General features: G+C 32.9%; 1 protein-coding gene across 3 annotated transcripts in view; it reads left to right on the top strand.

Annotated features, from left to right (window-relative positions):
- The window catches only part of TRPM7 (transient receptor potential cation channel subfamily M member 7), a 127,571-nt gene that overhangs the window by 40,197 nt on the left and 66,279 nt on the right, over positions 1 to 21,095 (top strand). For 2 of the 3 annotated variants that reach the window (XM_074294493.1, XM_074294494.1), the window contains exons 3-9: positions 5,405 to 5,443; positions 7,135 to 7,333; positions 8,267 to 8,480; positions 10,324 to 10,448; positions 11,883 to 12,054; positions 12,429 to 12,603; positions 13,037 to 13,160. In XM_074294493.1, coding sequence (XP_074150594.1) covers positions 5,405 to 5,443; positions 7,135 to 7,333; positions 8,267 to 8,480; positions 10,324 to 10,448; positions 11,883 to 12,054; positions 12,429 to 12,603; positions 13,037 to 13,160 — 1,048 coding nt within the window. Of the gene's footprint in view, positions 1 to 5,404; positions 5,444 to 7,134; positions 7,334 to 8,266; positions 8,481 to 10,323; positions 10,449 to 11,882; positions 12,055 to 12,428; positions 12,608 to 13,036; positions 13,161 to 21,095 lie in introns of those variants that run through there. The other variant, XM_074294496.1, reaches the window with a different exon arrangement.

Genomic DNA, 21,095 nt, shown 5'->3' with positions numbered 1-21,095 from the left:
AGTTCAAATTTGGTCTCAGACACTTAACACTTCCTAGCTGTGTGACCCTGGGCAAGTCACTTAACCCCAGCCTCAGGGGGGAAAAATAAATAAAGATAAAATGACAACAAGCATCTACCTAAAACTATCAACAAGCATAATTTTTAATGTGGGTAAACTAGAAGCCTTTGCAGTAAGATCAGGAGTCCAAAAAACATGCCCATCATCACCAATATTATTCAGTATTGTATTAGAAATGCTAACAATAACAATAAGAGAAGGAAAAGAAACTGAAGGAATCAGGATGGACACCAAAGTAATAAAACTATCCCTTTCCATAGACAATATATATATGCTTGGAAAATCCTAGAGATTCAATTAAAAAGCTCTTGAAATAATTTTAGCAAAGTGGTAGGAGATAAAATAAAACAACAGAAATAATCAGCATTTCTATATATTATCAGCAGACACTTTAAGAGAGACACCTTCTTTAAAGTAACTGTGGGGGGGGGGTGGAGCCAAGATGGCGGAGAAGATACACACGAACTTCTAAGTTCTCCCTTACCCTCAATACCAGATATATAATTCAGCCTCAAAAATAACACTGGACTGGTAAAAATCACGAAGATTAGAAACACAACTTACCAGCTGAAGAGAATCTGAAACTTCATCAGAAAAGGTCTGTAATGAAGGGAGAGGGAAAAGGGACAGCACAGACAGAGAGACTAAAGGCTAGCTTACTGTACTGATCGGGCTGGAGAGGTCCCTGGGGAAAAGGTACCGATACAGAGCATTCTGGCATAGGCTGATAGCTCTACTCTGCTTGCAAAAGAGCAGACCAGCAGAGAAGTGAAGCCACTTAAAAAAAAAAAAAAAAAAAAACACCAGAAACTGCCTATAGCTACCCTAAACCAGAAGTGAGACAGTACATATCGGGGTACACCTTCTGCTGGGGGAGGGCTATTTGCCAGTCAGCTGCTAATATCCACGGGCGGAGGGAGGGGGGTCTTTGGCCTGGGGTTGTGACGCTTTCACTGTTCAGCCTCTAGCCTTAGGGTAGTCGCTAGGCTACAAAGTGGGGGTCCTTCACTGGGCATACTTGCAGCCTGACTCTGAACCACTTCCAGAGGAGGAGGAGGGAACTCTCTCCCAGAGCACTCTCGTACATTTTCCAGCCCGTTCACAAGATAGCTGCCTTTCATATCTCTGTTCTGTAGAAGAAGTTGGGAACCCCTTAATTAGAAAGCAGACCCCACAAGCTATAAAAATTGAGTAAGAAAACAGTTGACAGCTTCTATATAGAAATAGAGTGGATCTCTAACCCTGAGGAAGCTAACAGCAGACAGTCTCCAAATAATGCCCTGAAGGGGAATGTTACCTGGCCCCCGTCACATAACTCTCTCTTAGAAGAGACTATTAAAGATCTGAAAAGAGAGTTAGAAGATAAATGGGCAAAGGAAAGAGAAGAAGCTATGCTAAAGAATAACAATGTCCTGAAATTTGAATTGGAAAAGATAAAGAATTCACAGGAAATGCAGGGAAACAAAATTTGTGAATTGGAAAAGGTTTTTAAAAAAAATCACAGGAAAGTAGTATTTGTGAATTGGAAAAATAAAATAACTCACTAAAAAAAAAAAAAAATTAGTGAAATGGAAAAAAATTCCACAAAGCAAAATAATTCATTTAAAAACTCAATTGGACATATACAAAGAACTAAAAAAATCTGAATGAAGAAAATAACTCATTGAAAATCAGCACTGAACAAATAAAAATGAATGATTCACTGAGACACCAAGAATCAGTCAAACAAAATCAATAAAATGAAAAGCTGGAGAATAACGTCAAATATTTATTGGGAAAATCTATACACCTGGAAAATAGGTCTAGGAGAGATAATTTGAGGATCATTGGACTTCCCGAATATTATGATGAAAAAAAGAGCCTAGATTCTATTTTACAGGAAATCATCAAAGAGAACTGTCCAGAGATAACAGAAACAGAAGGGAAAATAGGCATTAAAAGAATCCATCGAACACCTTCTGAAAAAAGACCTTAAAAAAAATAAATAAATAAAACTCCACGGAATATTGTGGCTAAGCTGCAGAACTATCAAACTAAAAAATATATATATATTGCAAGCAGCCAGGAAAAAACAATTCAAATATCGAGGTGCCACAATAAGGGTCACACAAGACCTGTCAGCATACACATCAAAGGATCAAAGGGCCTGGAATTTGATATTCCAAAAGGCAAAAGAACTTGGAATGCAGCCAAGAATAAAACTACCCAGCTAAGTTTAGCATTTTCTTCCATGGAAGAAGATGGACATTTAATGAAATAGAGGAATTCCATTTGTTTCTAAGAAAAAAACCAGACTTGAAAATTTGATCTCCATCCACAAGACTCAAGAGAAGCAGAAAAAGGTAAAAGCAACTCTTGAGAACAGTATCACAATAGAAATACATGTATAATTTGATGTTACTGATATAACCAAAAAAAGGAGAAATAGGGAAAGGGGATAGTATCAGAAAACGGGTAAAGGGGAGGTAAAAGAGGGAAAATACATCCCAGGAAGACTCAAAAAAAATTTACCACATCTGAGGGAATTTAGAGAGGGGGAGGAACATTGTGTGAATCTTACTCTCATCAGACAGGCTCAAAGAGTTAATAATTGACATATTTGTTTTTCAGAGAATTCTTTCTCACCTCATTAAAAGGGGGGAGAGGAAAAAGGAAAAGGAAAAGAGTAATAAGGGAAGAGTACAAGAAAGGGGAAGGGATTTAAAAGGACGGGGGAGGGATACTATGAAGGTCCGGTCATCTCTAAGTTATCTTCCAGGCTGCCGTCCTAACTCTGTCCCAGACTAGACTACTCTCCAGACCCAATGCTGCCCTCTTTTATCCTGGAAGAGATTGTAGTGAGAACTCAACAGGGCGTGGTGAAATTACTTCAACCAATGAACTTGTTCCTTTTAAAGGTTGTGTAAACTCCTTTTAAAGGTGTAATCTCCTTTAAATATGTAAACTCCTCCTCAGAAGTTCAAAGGTGTAACCTCCCCCTAAAGGCTGGAACTAAAGGTGTGAATTCTGTGAGTTCTCACCTTGTAATCCTAACAGGATACTAAAAAGGGAGGGCTGCGTGACACAAGTGGGCCCCATAAGTTTAATACTGGGAAAGGGGTTGGGGAGGCAAGGGGGAAAAGCATAATCTGGGGATAATATGATGGTAGGAAATACAGAAATAGTAATTTTAACTGTAAATGTGAATAGGATGAACTCTCCTATTAAGTGGAGGCAGATAGCAGACAATCAAAAGTCAGAACCCTACAATATATTGCTTATAGGAAACACATCTAAAGCAGAGAGATACATACAGAGTAAAGGTAAAAGGCTGGAGCAGAATCTATTATGCTTCAAGAAAAGTCATAAAAGCAGGGGTAGCCATCCTTATCTCAGATCAAGCAAAAGCAGAAATTGATCTAATTAAAAGAGATAAGGAAGGAAACTATATCCTGCTAATAGGTAGCATAGACAATGAAGCCATATCAATACTAAATATGTGCAAGAATGTTTGTGTCAGCCCTCTTTGTAGTGGCCAGAAACTGGAAACTAAGTGGATGCCCATCAATTGGAGAATTGTTGAATAAATTGTGGTATATGAATGTTATGGAATATTATTGTTCTATAAGAAATGACCAATAGGATTATTTCAGAAAGGCCTGGAAAGACTTACATGAACTGATGCTGAGTGAAATGAGCAGGAGCAGGAAATCATTATATACTTCAACAACAATACTATATGATTATCAATTCTGGTAGATGTGGCCATCTTCAACAATGAGACAAATGAACCAAATCAATTCCAATAGAGCAGTAATGAACTGAACCAACTACATCCAGCAAAAGAACTCTGGGAGATGACTATGAATCACTACATAGAATTCCCAATCCCTCTATTTTTGTCTGCCTGCATTTTTGATTTCCTTCACAGGCTAATTGTACACTATTTCAAAAGTCTGATCGTTTTTGAACAGCAAAACAAATGTTTGGATATGTATACATATATTGTATTTAATTTATTTTTTTTTTTACTTTAACATATGTAACATGTATTGGTCAACCTGCCATCTTGGGGAAGGGAAGGAGGAGAAAAATTGGAACAAAGGTTTGGCAATTGTCAATGTTGTAAAATTACCTATGCATATATATTTGGTAAATAAAAACTATAATTAATTTTTTAAAAAGTCATAGTATAAGCCCATCTTACATTAGGTCAAAAGGATACGTGGCCTAGATTCATTCATTAAGTAAATTAGAAGAACACAGAAAATATACTTATTAAGCTCTGGATAGGAGAACAATTTATGCGTAAACTAGAGATTAGAAAGTATTTTGAGATGTAAAATGTATAATTTTATTTACGTTAAGTTAAAAAGGTTTTATAAAATAAAACCAGTGTAGCCAAGAGTTAAAGGAAAGCAGAAAATTAGAGGGAAATTTTTGTAAACAATTTCTTGCAAGGTTAAAGATTTCATATATCAAATATATAGAGAACTTCATCAAACATATGAATGAGTCATTCCCAGTTGATAGATAGTCAAAACAATATGAACAGGAAGTTTTTGGAAGAAGAAATCAAGTTATATGAAAAATCCGCTAAATCATTGATTAGAGAAATGCAAATTAAAACATCTTTGAGATATCTCACACCTATCAGAACCTAAAATAATAGAAGAGGAAATGACAAATGTTGAGGAGATATGGAAAAATTGGTACTTAACTATTTAAGTTGGTTGAACAGTGAATTAATCTAACATTTTTGGAGAGCAATCTGAAATTATGTCTAAAAAATAATAAAACAATATGCCTTTTGACCCAGGAAGTAAGTCTGTTTTCCAAGGTGACCAGGATAAAAGGGAAAGAACCCATATGTCCTGAAATATTTGCAGCAGTATTCTTTGTGTCAGAGAATTGTGAAATCAATGGGGAAATGGCTAAAATAGATGTATGTATAATCTGATTGTACATTATGTATGTGCGTGTGCGTGTGTGTGTGAGAGAGAGAGAGAGAGAGAGAGAGAGAGAGAGAGAGAGAGAGAGAGAGAGAGAGAGAGAGAGAGAGAGAAGAGAGAGTGAGAGAGAGAGAGAGAGAATGAATTGGTGGCTTTCCCTATTATGGGTGGGCATGGAAAGGGAGATAGTTCAGATCATAAAATATGACCAAAAAATTTAGATTTCAAAAAATATTTTTAAAATAGAATCAGATTTATGTTTAGCTTTTAATTAACAACTAAGTTGCGCAGATCACTTTATATCTCTGTGATAAATGACTGAAGCACAACCTTTCTCTTGCTATTTTATGGAGAGTTATGTATAAATAATTTAAATTCTTATTTGAAATAAAGGGCATTAATTTGTTTTACAGATGCCTTCCAGGATGTCAGATTTGTCAGCAGCTTGTCAGGTAAGTTAGTTCTTATTTTAAATGACTTCATTATTTCACAGGCATTTCAGCAGGTGACACCATGAAAAATGAGAATTCAAGTAGTTTGCAGGATTAAAAAGAATTTGGCAAACTCAAAATTGACACATTTTCATATTACTAAAAAAAATTTATAAAACTTTTATAAAATCTACTATTGTCCTTCAGTTTCTTTAAAATTGATATTACCCAACTTGTGATTATTTTTTTTTATAATATATGAGTATCTGAATTTTGAATCATTTTTCTATATATCTGTGTAAATCATTTTGTTTTTCTAAATGATCTTTCATTGAAGGTTCTTTTCTTAGTTTGACAATTTCTATGATTATTATGTATAAGACTTTCTAAGAAAATAGGAAAGGAAACTCTTTTTTTTCTCCTAATGAAAGATTTAAATAAATGCAATATAATTTGAGGAAAAAGTTAACCATTCAAGTTTGAAAACAGCAAAGTTTCATGGATGACTTGACAGATGAGCCTTTAAGAAGTTAGAGGTAGGATTTCATTCCAAGCATGACCTAAAAAGTGCAAATAACTGGTATGGCAATTAGGTGCCAATAGTATTTTCATTTGGCTGTAATGTTACATACATTAATGGGAATATTATCAAATAAGACTTGGTATCCATTTGGATACCAAGAATTTGTATAATTTCATATAAAAGACTGAAGATTTTTGGATGATTGATTGGAAAGTGGAGAGACTAGAAGCACAGATACCTATTATTTGTTATAGTAACCTAGGCAAGATTTGATAAGGGCTTGAATTTGGGTGATCCTTGTGGATAGATCAGAGTGGAAAGGTTAAAGAGAAATTCTGGACAGAAGATTGAGGCCTTAGAATCTGATTGGATTATAGAAGGTAGGGAAGAGGAAATGAATTTACAATAATCCTGAGTTATTGAGAGGGATGATGATGCCCCAACATCTGGTTGGTGTTTAGAAATATTGACTTATTGGGAAAAATAAATTCCATTTTAAATGCACTGAGTTTAGATACTTTTGAGAGTATTCACAAAGTAGTAAGTTCATGATTTGCCAAGAGATAGAGGAAAGAGTGTGTTGAAGTTTTGAGGTGTTCACTGTAGATAAAATTGTGTTATAAGCTACAGGAATTGAGCTTGATAAACTAGGAAGTCATTATGATAACAACACCGGTATAGATGTTACTTTTCCCTTTTTTATAGTTTTATCATATAGTAAGAAAATAAACCAGGATCACTTATCTTTTCCTTACACAAATCAATCTCAACAACGCACTAGTATTTTCCATACTTTTAACTGATTGAAAATTAATGATTTGTTCTAATATAAGCCTAAGTGATTTAAAAATCATTGTTCATGTATCTGACTTGGAAGTCTTCTTTAAACTCTTCATGTTGTATGTTTGTTTTTAATTAAGAGTGGTTTCTGAGTGATTTTAAACTCTGCTCCCCTAAAATAGTGGCTTCTGAGTTAATTAGGAGTATTTATTAACTACTTAAAATATAGTATCTGGAAATTTTTCTTTCAAAAGTGTTCTGAGATTAAAACATTAGACTTTTCTCTTCATTACTTTATTAGTATGTTAATGCCCAATATCTGTGTTTTAGCGAATTTTGAGAGAATAGAAGGGAATATATTAAATTTCTTGATATTGCTGCTTAATAAAATAGTTTACTTTTTCCATAGGTGCTTCTGTGGTCGCTTGGTCAGGCAACATGCTTGTTTTACTGCAAGTCTTGCTATGAAGTACTCGGATGTGAAATTGGGTGAACATTTAAATCAAGAGACAGAAGAATGGTCAGTGGAAAAACACACAGAACAGAGCCCCACTGATTCTTATGGTGTCATTAATTTTCAAGGGGGTTCTCATTCCTATAGAGCTAAGGTATGTACCATATTTTTTCTGCCTTTGTGTTAATTACATGAAACAATTATAAAGGACATAAAACTCTGGCTAGAGAAATCTTATTACTTAGTCATGATAGTTTAATGATTCAATTATCCATTTGAACAACCATTTATTTACTATTCTATATGCAAAGCATTATAGGGGGAATTAAAAGAAATTACAGGGTAATGATGACATAGTACATGACATCAAAATATAATACAAAATAAAACATAAGTTCTTATGAGAATTATAAACACTGGGTATTTCCTAAGTTTACTCAGAACTTGTGTGGCTTAAATATAATAACATGCGTATATACGTATGCGTACATATGAAGTTAAACAACTTCAATAATAAGACATTCTGAATGGACTCTTTGGTTATGCTTAATTCTCTTCAATTCAGTGATGTTTGAAAGTTAGTGATTTCAATTGTAATAGATTTTTGATTTATATGAAAACTCTTTAGAACTAATTTGCAACAGTTTTTTGATGTGAGTTCTCTTCCCCATTTTATATTTGGCTTGATAATGATAAATAAAAAGTTTTTCAAGGCATCATATGTGCAATTGGTCTGGCTTTATGTCACATTTTCTCCTATTCCTACTTCCCCTAATATTACTCAGTAAAATTCCTGAGTATTAATTTAATTAAGAGATTAACACAAGACACAAAGGTAAAAGATAGACTGAGGGAACAAGAATATTTAATTATTTTAGAAATAAGGTAACTGTAATTATCTTTTATACTTATACATTTGGAATCTTGATCACTTATTAGCACATGCAACTTCATAGTTATATGACTATTTTAAGATTGTAAAGCCTGTTGTTTCTACATTAGAAAAAAAAATTGTGCTTTAAAATTAGGGAATGATGTGTTGTACAAACTTCAACATGAATTATTTTTATCTTTTTATATACTTTAGTATGTGAGACTGTCATATGACACCAAACCTGAAATCATTCTCCAGCTTTTGCTTAAAGAGTGGCAAATGGAATTGCCCAAACTTGTTATTTCTGTACATGGCGGGATGCAAAAATTTGAACTTCATCCACGAATAAAGCAGTTGCTGGGTAAAGGTCTTATTAAAGCTGCAGTAACAACCGGAGCCTGGATTCTAACCGGAGGAGTGAACACAGGTTTGTGTTGGGTTTCAAGTTTTTGATGCATAGTTTTATGTTGATAGTATATATCTGAAAAGTAAGCTTTAAGAACAAACACCATCAGAAACTCACTATGTTTTATAAGCTGTGCTGTTTCATATGTCTAGTCTTCAGCTTAAAATAGTTTAATAAAGTGGATGCTTTTAAATTAGGTTTTTAGACTTTTTGTACTGAAAACAAAAGTAAAAACTTTTTTGGCTTCGTTTACAACTGTTTGGCACATAAAAATAAAAAGGTTTGATTTAGAGCCAGATATTAAAATAGTTCAATTTATTCCTTTTTTTTTTTTTTCTTTTCTTTTCTTTTCTTTTCTTTTCTTTTCTTTTTTTTTTTTTTTTTGGTGATCACAAGAGAAAACATGAGAAGTACACTTTTAGTTGAGGAAAATTGGTGGGATATTGCTATTACTATTCCAATAACATTGACAGAGGGAAGTAACAATTGCAAAAACTAATTTCCAGCATCTCTTTTGTGACTAAGACCTTTCTGCCTTTCCAGAACTTTTTCTAGTCATTATCTCATTATAACAATTTTATGAAATCTGTAGGGCAATTATGCTCATTTTATAGATGAAAAAGTTAAGGCACTTAACTTTCTTGCCCAGGGTTATGGGACTAGCGTCCAGTCCAATTACTTTCTACTAGATATAATCTAGTTAAATTATATATGTTTTATGGACCTGATTTGTAAATCTGTCCATTTATAAATTGATATACCTTTTTTCTTTTTTAAAGAATCAACCCAAATTGGATACTGATTGAATATATGGGTGAAGGTTGATGAAGGAGTAGAAGATGAGCCTGGATGACTAAGGTTTAAAACCAGAGTGACTTCCCTTTTGGAGGGGAAGGTGATGAGTTTGAGGTGTCAGCAAGATATCTAGGTGATATCAAATGGATATCAAAATTTCTTTGAATAGGCAGATTTCTACCTGCTATACTGTTTTCTAATGTACAGGCTTCCCTATGGGCTATAACATAGTATAGTCAACTTAATAATTCTAAGCCAACTTTTCATTCTTGGTTGAATTCCCTTAATGTTATTCCATTCCCAAATTTTCACCAATTAAACATACTCAATGGACAAAAAAAATATGTATTTCAGTACCCCAAGTAAAGTAAAGCAGGAAGGAAAGTTCACTATAGATATAACTTAAGATAAAAAGAAAATGCTACATATTTTTGGATTAAGAATATTTTTCATTACCCTTTTTTATTTTTAAAAAATAAGTGCTAGTGATATCTATTTTTTTAGATTATATATCTATTGAAAATTATCTAAAGTACACAAATTAAAAATATGCAGAGATGAAACTTGCAACATGATAAACAATTCAATTGTTCAATAGTGAACAATTCTATAATTCTATAATCCAAAGAACATGGAAAAACTATAGCAGTATAATAGAAACCTATTTATTAAGAACTAGATTGCTGGAGTAATCAAGTAGGTTTTACTTGCCTCTTGTATATTCTAGTAGGCCACTTAATTTATAGGAAAGAAAATTGATAGATATGGATTTGAATCTGTTTTCTGATGTGTAACTGGACAAATTATCATTTCACTGAGCCTCTTTTTTTTTTTGTTTTGGTTTTAAAAATAATTCTTAATAGTTACTTAGGTTGAATAGTGAGAAAAGTTACTTGCGAATTGTAGTGTCATGTATAATGATATGTGTGTGTGTGTGCACGCGTGCGCATGTGTGTATACATACACATGTGTATATCATTTCCCATATTAATATTTCAAAGTATGTCATAAATTCTGAACATATAGAAGGCTAATAATATGTTTTTAAAATAAAACTTTATGTGCGTAGGTGTGGCAAAGCATGTTGGTGATGCCCTCAAAGAACATGCTTCTAGATCATCTCGAAAGATTTGCACTATTGGAATAGCACCATGGGGAGTTATTGAAAACAGGAACGATCTTGTTGGAAGAGATGTAAGAATGGATTTCATTATGAGCTTTTTGCTGATTTGTAATAATCATTTTTTTTTTTTTTTTTTTTAGTAATGGTATGAAAAAACTTTTGTTGTGCAACAAATAAATATCTTGTGACTTACTTGGGATTAATAAATTTTAATACTTTAATTAGCCAAGAAGTTAATAGTTAATAAATATTTATTGAGGAACTACTACATGCAAGGGATCTCCCCCTCATCCTATACCTCCAAAAAAGAAAGATGGTCCAAACTTCAAGGAGCTTATTAATTTAGTAGAGGAAGAAGCATAAGAATATATAATTATTAAAGCTTATATATTTTAAATTTTCTCATTTTCACTGGTTCTACTTGAGGACTACAGAAACTTAGAAGTTCCTTTTTGACGTTAAAGTACTATGCAACATTATTAAATTATCACAATTTATTCATTTGTCAGTGAATATTTTTCCTTTCTCCTTGTGAAAGTAATAGGGAAATATAGAAATTTGAAGAACAAATCAGATATTAAGTGCTCGTTAATGTCTTTCCTTATCATTGTTGAAAGATAAGCTTCCATTTTGGGGAACTTGGGAGGGGGTGTAAATGACTTGTTCAGGGTCACACTACTAGTGCCAAGTGAATTCAGGTCCTCTTGACTCGGGTTGGTGCTCTAACAACTGAGTGCCACCTAGCCACCTCATTTTTTTAAATGGCCTCGTGGGGTTGGGGTGAGGCAGACAACATTCTTTAAATGATATTAATCTTGCCTTTGACACTTAATGGCTAGTTGATCCTGGGCAAGTCATATTATAAAAATCTCTATACTATATATTATATAGAAAAATTGAAACAACAGGCAACATTTCAACAAACACTGCATGCTATGTATTTAGCATTGTGATTCATAGTATTAGAGAGCCATAAGAGATTGGATATAGTTCCTTTCCCCATGCAACCTAAAATCTAGTGTAAGGATGAAATCTCTATGCAAATAAATAGCACAATATTACAAGAAGGAAGTGGCATTTGTATTAGACTTTGAGATGGGTAGAAATCAGACAGGTGACAAGATTGGGGAGTGGGGTGGGGTGAGAGTGGAAACAAATTATTTCTGTAGGTCTATGTTATTTGCCTAGATTGGAAAGGGATGAGGTGGTCTTAAGATGACAGCCCTGATTCAATGGAATTTGAACTATACAAATGGTGGTATGTAGTTTAACTCCCTTATTTTTACAGATAAGGAAACTATGTTCTGTATAGGAAAAAAGTGTTTGGAAGACAAGTTGAACTCAATGTTTAAATTTTTTCTTCCATGTGGTAATTTATCCTAGATCTTTTGGTTTATAATTATGCCATGTTTAAGTCAATTAGAAGAGAACTATTCAAAAGCAGAATAAAAGAACAAATTAAGATTTTGATCCACTGATTCTTTTGTATTGTATATCGTCTTTAGGTGGTTGCCCCTTATCAAACTTTATTGAACCCTTTGAGTAAATTGAATGTTTTGAACAATCTACATTCCCATTTCATATTAGTGGATGATGGTACTGTTGGAAAGTATGGTGCAGAAGTGAGATTGAGACGAGAACTGGAGAAAACTATCAATCAACAAAGAATTCATGCTAGTAAGTCTCATTCCTTGTAATATAAATGTAAGCTTCCTACCTACTCAAATTACAGAGTATTTTGTCTCCTTGAACTTGGAATATATCTGAAATAATTATGGATTTCCATGGAAATTAATTTATTCAGGCATTCATTTTATTCATATATATATATATATATATATATATACATACATATATAATGAGATATGTATGTGGATATATATTCAAATACCTACATTTAAATTATACATTATTCAGAAATAAATATATGGAATAAGGAAAATTTGTCACATTGCTATTGATCTTGTGATATATCTTGTGAAAGAACATAGTTGAATTGTGGCTTCATTTTAATAACTGAACTTTGTTTATTTCTTAATTTTTTAAAAAAGGAATTGGTCAAGGTGTTCCTGTAGTGGCTCTCATTTTTGAAGGTGGACCCAACGTTATACTTACAGTTCTAGAATATCTTCAAGAAAGTCCACCTGTCCCGGTGGTGGTTTGCGAAGGTACAGGTCGAGCTGCAGACATACTGGCTCATGTTCATAAACAAACAGAAGAAGGAGGGTAAGAAAAGCTTTTGGGATTGGGGGGAGATGGCATTAATTTAAGGGTTTATGGAAAAATTCTTTTTAAAAAAAGAAATTAGATTAATTCTCATCTTAAAAGCTTAAAAACATGAATAATTTTGGGGGAACTGCTACATTATAGTGTGTTTATTTTGCAAAATTTTAGGGAAAAATGTCAACTCATGTCTTTAAAAAATGTTTACAAATTTAGAGGAGAGTCACTCAACTCAATTATTACTCATAACTTGAAGTATGGGATTCTTACCCCTGATCTCCCTAGACAAAAATTCAACAGTCTATAAAATTAGATATTAGCATAGCATCTGAAAATGTACCTTGAATGAATTCTGGTTGTGTGCCACCTGAAAGCACATGGCTGCATAGAAGGAGAATTTAGTAGTTACTGAAATCTTTGGCCATCTTTGTTTTAGAAATCTTCCTGATGCAGCAGAACCTGACATCATTTCAACCATCAAAAAGACATTCAATTTTGGCCAGAGTGAGGCTGTTCACTTATTTCAAACATTGATGGAATGCATGAAAAAGAAAGAACTTGTAAGTGGATTTCAGCAGAGAAAGCTTTTTTTTTTCCATTAAAATTCATTCTGAATCAAAGGGATAATGATTTATTAAATAAGAGCTCTAATTTCTGGTTACAGTATTTAGATGTTTAGTTGGATCTGTGATTTCATCCATGTTACTACATCCTCTATTGATCACAATCCCTTCTACCTTTTCTATCTTGTATGTCTTTCTGTAAATTCTCCATGGAATATCTATCCAATTTTCTAGAAGCTTTCCTCTGTTAATTAATTAATTAATTGATTGATTTTTACAACTTGAGAGTGCCAATGTATCATTCAAGTTATCTAATTTTCATGTGTATTCTAATAAATACATAATCAATTCTTCTCTTTTATTGGTAATATATTTCCTAGAGAAAGTCTGACCATTTCTTGTTTATTTAAAAAAAAAAAAGTCATCTTGGATGTTACTTGCAATTTGATTCTTCTTTAAAATATTATTTCATGATTCACAATCATATAGCCTGATGAAGTAGATACCTGTCTTCAGAGTCAGGAAGAACTGAGTTTTTAAGTTTTATTTCTGACACAAAACTTATTTAAGTGATTTAGAGAAATCACTTAACATCTCATTGCTACAGACAACCCTAAGAGCATATGTGGCAGAGCAAATATCAACTCTGTTGTTGATCAATGCAATTTCATTACTAGGAAGCTCCTATGCCAATTAAGTCCCAAGTCCAGGTCCTCTGCCTCTCTTTCCACCACTTCACAAACTGTCCCTACAAAGTGCAGCTTTTATCAGTGAAAGTTTAAATATCATTTTTCCAAGTGCAATCCAACCCAGTCACTTTATTTCTTTTCAGTTCTGGTTCAAGCTCATTGCCTTTTCTGTAGCACCCCATCTAAGCTATCTATCCATCTGTTTGTATCTGTCTTTCTGTCTAAATTATAGATGCATGTAAGAACTAAATCCAGTGAGCTACCAGTCCTGAAGCATGTCATAATCTGATCAAAGTGTATTTTTCATGCAGACAAGGCCATCTTTTGCAATTGTCTATGGATCTCAATGCTTCAGTGTAGTCAGCAATGTTATCTGTATATCTGCAGAATCTTGTCATAGGGATTCCTTCTGTTTGGTGTTTGTATAAATCAACCTCATGACACTCTTGAATATTTTAAGTCAGCTCAGCTGTTTTTAAAATTCCAATAAACAGAATCATCTCATCTCTCTCTCTCTTCATTGTGAAGTTGTCAAGATATGGTCCATACAGAGCCCATTCTAAGGGAATCATCTTTTGCCAGAACTATTTCAATAGTCTTTATATTGAACTTCTTGCCCTAGGTCTTTTCCTTTTCTAATCCTTTAGTTCTCTACATTGCTGCTAAAGTGAATTTCCTATTTTTTTCCTTTCATGTTTTACTTAATAAACTCCAGTGCTTCCTATTCTAGGATCAGACATCCTGATCTCTGCTTGACCTTTAAAACTCTTTACCACTTTCTCTATTCGGTCCTACACAGTGTTTTTAATATGGTTTTCCTACCATGTCTAGACTAGCCAATTTAATCTACTTAGTGTTTCTCATATACAGTGCTATATCTCCTTTCTCCATGTCTTTCTACCTTCTGTTCTCCTCACATGTAATGCTCTCCCTTAGTACTTTCAACTTCTAGATTCCCATGTCTTCCTTAAGACCTCCTCCAATAAGCCTTTCTATCCCTACAGCTACCAGTACCTTCTGCTCTAAGGCTACCTTTCATTTACTCTTTACTTTTTTGCACTGTTCATATATGTGTGTATACATGTGTACATGGAGTATTGGTCTACCCTATTAAATTGTATCCTCAGCATATTCAGTACAGTGCCTGAAATATGGTAGATAGATCCTTGTTGACTGACAGATAGGGATATAATAATTACTGATCAGACAGATATATTTGTTAAAATATTATTTGTAGGTTTTCCTGTCTTTGGAATCTTACTTCCTTAGATATCTTTTTTTCCTCAATTCATTTTAAATTAAGTACAGAAAGACAAAAAAAAAAAAAAAGCCCAAACATTTCCATGTACATAGCACAACATAAAAAGAGAATTCAGTATAAAATTATTTTACAACAATTACTTTTTGTGGGAAAATTATGTAACATTATACATAGTTTTTAAATCTGCCTTGCTTTTCTATGCTTCCTTCCAAATTTTCTTTTGTTCTCTGCTACTTAGTCCTTTCCCAAACCAGCCTAGAAAAGGCTATTATTATTATTATTATTACTATTATTATTAGAAAGGGCTAATATTAGATATTAGAAAGCTATTCTATATTAGACATAAATATGTATTTTTATATATATATATATATATTCATGCATATATTTATTTATTTATAAACCATGCTATGCATACTTGTATTTATCAGTTTTTTTCTTTGGGTGTCGAAAGCATCTTCCTTCCTAGGTCCTTTGTAATTGATTTTAGAGTTTAATACTCAAAATGGCTTAGTCATTCAAAGTTGTATTTAGAATAATATTGCTATTACTAAATTACAAAGTTCTTTTAGTTCTGTGTATTTTGGTCTTTATTATTTCATACAAGTCTTTACATGTTTTTCTGAAATTAACCAGCCAATTATTTCTTATAGAATAGTAATATTCTTTCATAATCATATACTACAACTCGTTTAGCCATTCCCTCATTGATGAGCATCCCTTCAATATCCAGTTCTTTGCCACCACAAAGAATTCCAGGTTGCTCTCAAAAATGTTTGGATCAATTCATAATTTCATTATCAGTGTATTTGTGTCCCAATTTTTCCATATCTCTTCTAATATTTGTTATTTTCCCCTTCTATTATTTAGCCAATCTGACATATGTGAGATCTCTCAGTTTAATTTACATTTCTCTTATCAGCAAATATTTAGAACACTTTTATATACTGAATATGTAGTTTCAGTTTTTTTTAAATGAAAAAACTGCCTGTTCATATACCTTTGACCATTTATCAATTAGGAAATGACTCATTCATATACATTAACAAAATTCTCTATATATTTGATTTGATATGAGACCTTTATCCCTGCAAGAAACTGTTTATAATTTTTTTTCCTGATTTACTGTTTTCCTTCTACTGTTGGTTATACTGCTTTTATTTGTATTTTTAATTTATTATAATTAAAATCCATTTTGCATCTCACAATGCTTTATCTTTTATTTATTCCTATTCATAAGTGTGATTGGTAATGTGTTCCATGTTCTTCTAATTTCCTTATATATTCCTTTTAATCTAAGTCGTGTATCCATTTTGATCTTGTCTTGGTAAATGGTGTGTCCAATTTTTGCCAGACCACTTTCCCAACAGTTTTCACCAAATAATGCTTTCTTATTCCAAAAGCTTGTCTTTACATATGTCAAACACAAGGTTACTATAATTATTTGCTGCTGTGTATTGTATGTCTACTCTATTTACAATCCACCTTTCTGTTTCTTAGCCAGTACCATGTAGTTTTGATAATTACTGTCTCATGATATAGATCTGATACTGCTAAGCCTTTGTCCCTTTCATTTTTTTATTAATTCCTTTCACATCCCTGACCTTTTATTCTCCCAAATGAGTTTATGTTATTATAAATTTATTCATATAGTTCTGGTTTTGTTTTGGTTATGTTTTTTATACTGTCTATATTTTAAGTGGGTTATCTTTTACTATCTCTTCTTGTAAGGTTTTGTTGGTGATATATAGAAATGCTGATGATTTATGTGGGTTTATTTTATATCCTGCTATTTTGCTAAAATTACGGTTTTCACCAACTTTTTAATTTAATCTCTAGGATTTTCCAACTATACCATCACTTACAAAAGAGAGTTTTATTTCCTAATCATTGCTCATTTTGATTCCTTCAATATTTTTTTCTTACTGCTGTTGCTAGCATTTCTAATGCTAATAATGATATTAGTGACAATGGGTATCTTTGTTTTACTCCTGATCTTATTGAAAAGGTTTCTTCTAGCTTATTCCCACTACAAGTAATGTTTGCTGATGGTTTTAGGTAGATGCTTATAATTTTTAAATTGCTGCATTCTATTTGTTGAATTGTAGATTTACAGACATAGATATTTTTCAGATGTAGTCAAAGCACTGAATTGTTATGTTTAGTTGTACTGTTGTGATTGCAGGGGTGGAAGGAGGAAGGAGAATAGTCCTTGAAAAGCAACTTAGTAAGGTTTAAAAAAATGAGTGGTAATACATCCAGAAATATCTGCATAAAAGATTTCTTTTATTTGTATTTGGTCATATTCAGCAGATCTTCCTGACTTCCTGACTTTTTAGCTGCCTCTCAGGTGTCTCCTCCATTAAATTTTCCTTGTTCTTATCTCCTCTTTGCTTTTCTATTCATCAACTCCACTTACTCTTTCCTTCCTTTTTAATTTTTGTTTTAGTATGCTTATTTATGTTTGTGTTTACATTATAATCCTTTTGGTATAGTGTTCTTCTTTTTGATATAGTTTGGTATAGTTGTTCTTCTTGAGGGAAAGGACTTTCCTTTGCATCTTTTAATGAATTTATGTTGACTTGAAATCTTGCTCAATAAACAGACATTAAGTACCTACTGTGGGCCAGGCATTATGCTAAGCCCTGAGAATGCAAAGAAAAGCAAAAACAGTCTTTGCTTTCAAAGAGCTCAGTTTAATAAGAGAGACAACATGAAGGACAAAAAATGTGCAAATGTATAATATTACAGTAGAGAAAACTGTTTTTTGTAGATGGTGGGATTTTTTGCTTAATTTTAAGGAAGTCAGGAGGCAGAGATGAAGACAAAAAAATTCTAGGCATGGAAGTCCATAGTGAAAATGCCTGGTGTTAGGATTCTTACAAGGTGCTAAATTACTGGAATTGATAGAGACAATAATTATCTAATTTACCAGTTCTGTAGTTCAACAAGATTCACATCTTTAAGAGGGCATATATAAGTTAGGAGCCTCAAACAGGATGCACTTTGGGAGATTCACAAGCCAGAACAAGGAAGACAGAGAAGTGGTGGCAGATTGTCCTGTGGAGAACACTGAAACCAAGATCTGGAAAGCCTCCAGAAAACTAGCTGAGCCCCAAGTGAAGGAGATAAGATTTTGAAGGATAAAATAAAGGATTTGGACTTTAATTTCTGGCTGCATTTGGGGTGATTGAACTAAACTGAAACTAAGGCTGCCTCCAGAAGCTCCCCAAGAAACCTGCTCCCAGAGAACTTTATATTTTAGAGAAGAACATTACACCTGGGATTGGGAGATGAATTGTGTTGGATGAGAGATAGTGATGCTAATGTCACTGTACCCAAGAATATGTGGGAGTGAATGATGTGGAAGAAGAAAAGGAAGCTAGGAAGGGGTCATATAATAGAGAGCTTTGAATGCCAAATCAAAGATTTATTTCTGGTTGGGGTTGGGGGTGGGGAAGCTTCTAGATAACTGAGGAGAGAATTGACATGGTTAGTTCTGTGCTTTAAGGAAGATCAGTTTGACATATGTCAGGTGAGAGACAGAAAGATGCATGGTTAAAAGGTAGATCTGCTAAACATTAGCATCTGGTTGGATAGGGAAGAGAGAAAGTAGAGATTTGAAGATGACACTTAGGTTGTGATACCTGGGGGACTGGAGTGATAGTGCTACCTTCAACAATAAATAATAGGAAAATTCAGAAGAGGGAAGGCTTTGGAAAAAAAGATCATGGGTTTGAATGAAAGATCTCTGGGACACAGCTCAAAATGTCTAAGAGGCAGTTAAAGATGCTCACATAGTGAATCACATGGATAAACTCTAAATGTGGTTAACACTTGTTGCCATCATTGAAAAAGATCATTGTGCAATAACTGGCAGATCTTTTCTCTCTATTCCAATTACATCCACATCCATCTGGTTTCAGGAGAACCCTTGCAGGACTTTTTTCCCCTCAATTTTTTTTATTTTATAAGATCATACTATACATATTTTTCAACCAGCCTCCTCCTTATACAGAGCTTATACAAGAATCTGATATTACCCTTGGTTACCATATCTTTTATCAGCAATATTATTAAGTGATTTCTGGGTCTCTAGGTGGGGCAGTGGAAAATTTCCTGACTTCAAATCTGGCCCCATACGCTTACTAGTTGTGTGACCCTGGGCAAGTAACTTACCTTGTTTGTTTGCCTCAGTTTCCTCATCTGTAAAATGAGCTGGAGAAGAAAATGGCATATCTGTACAGTATCTCTGCCAAGAAAACCATAGAGTCACAAAAAGTTGGATGCAACTGAAATGACAGAACTACAACAATTAAGTGATTTCTACATGAAATAGATTCTTCCATCTCTTTTACTTTAATTGTCACATTTATGCTCAATAAGAAGTCATATTTTCTAGTATGCTATTATTATATTTTGTGGAGATTAAATTCCTGTAACAGATTGTGAAAATACATCAATCATTGTTGATACGGCGATCTAAGTCGATTCTGGGTAGATTTGTATAAAGTATAATTGTTATCATTCTCTAATATTCAAAATTTTTAAGAATGTAAAAGGTGTGAAATTAAATATGAATTATAAGAAGAATGTACTGTATGTAGAAAAAGTAACTTGAGTACTTAGATTTTAATCAGATTCACCTTATTTTAGCTGTTGTTAAATCTGATTAAACAGTCTGGCTTTATCATACATTTCTTGCCTTCTCTCTTACTACTTCTATTTACCTACTCCATGTTCCTCTGAGTTTGATAACAATAGTGTGAATGTTCCTTTCTTCTCTCCATTCCCCTTCCCAAACTAAATTTTTGAGAAAGACCTGTCTTTATGATATGTTTAAATCCTTAACATCTAACACATTTACTTGAATGTAGAGGTTTAATAAATGTTGAATTAAAAGGCAATTGGTTTTATGGATCAACTTCCCTTCACCTAGTAAGATTCTATTTTTCATTTTTGTGTATATTGATAGCAGTTACTATGTAGAACCCAAGTTAAAATTGTGTCATATTATTATTGCCATTGCAGTATGTTTCCTCCACCCACCTCACATAAAGTTTTTATTGATATTTGCTTTTTTACATTACTATAGTATCCAAAGTATTCTTTCCTCTTTTTTCCTCTCCCCAGGAGCTATCCCATATGACAAATCACATATATGTATTTTTTACAGAGGAGAAAAACAAGTCAGTACAATTCATTAACACATTAAAAAAGCCTGGAAATATATATGCAATGTATAATATCTATGACCCTTCAACCTCCATAAAGAGATTAGTGGGAGGGATCTTTTCATATCTCTTCATTTGATTTCCATGTGATCCTTTTAATTTCGTTTCGTTTATTTTTGATTTTTTGATATGTCCTTCTTTATGTTTATAGTTATTGTAGTTACTGTATATATTGTTTTCTTGAGTCTGCTTACTTTACTGTATGCCAGAAGACCTCCGTGCTTTTCTGTATCTAAAATACATCATTTCTTCTAGTATGATAATATATCATATACTCCAATTTCTTTAGTTGCTGTATCTCTACTTTTTTTCCAAAAAGTGCTGCTCTAAATATTTTGGAGTATATAGGAACTTTTCTTTCTTTCTTTTTTTTTTTTTAAATTGATGTCTTCCTTAGGTTATAAATTCAGTAATCCAGTCTCTTGAGTCAAAAGTTTTGGTCACTTTTTTTTTTTTTTTTGCAAAATTTTGAATTGTTATACATTTCACAACTCCAGCAGTGATATTCTAATGTACCACTATCTTCTCACAAACTCTCCAATATTGGCTGTTGCCTTTTTTTTTTTTTTTTTTTTTTTGCTTATTTTCACAGTCAGAATTAAAAATTTAGGGATTTTTGGTTTGCATTTCTCATACTTTGGGGTCTTTTTTTCATGTAGTTGCAAAAATATTGCAAATTTTTTGAGAACTGCGTGTTCATATCTTTTGACCATTTATCTAATAAGGAATGGTTATTAGTCATGTATAT

The sequence above is a fragment of the Sminthopsis crassicaudata genome, chromosome 2 (assembly GCF_048593235.1).
Source record: "Sminthopsis crassicaudata isolate SCR6 chromosome 2, ASM4859323v1, whole genome shotgun sequence".
Lineage (NCBI taxonomy): Eukaryota > Metazoa > Chordata > Mammalia > Dasyuromorphia > Dasyuridae > Sminthopsis > Sminthopsis crassicaudata.
The sequence above is the reverse complement of the archived record's forward strand: the minus strand, read 5'-3'. Positions and strand labels throughout refer to the sequence as shown.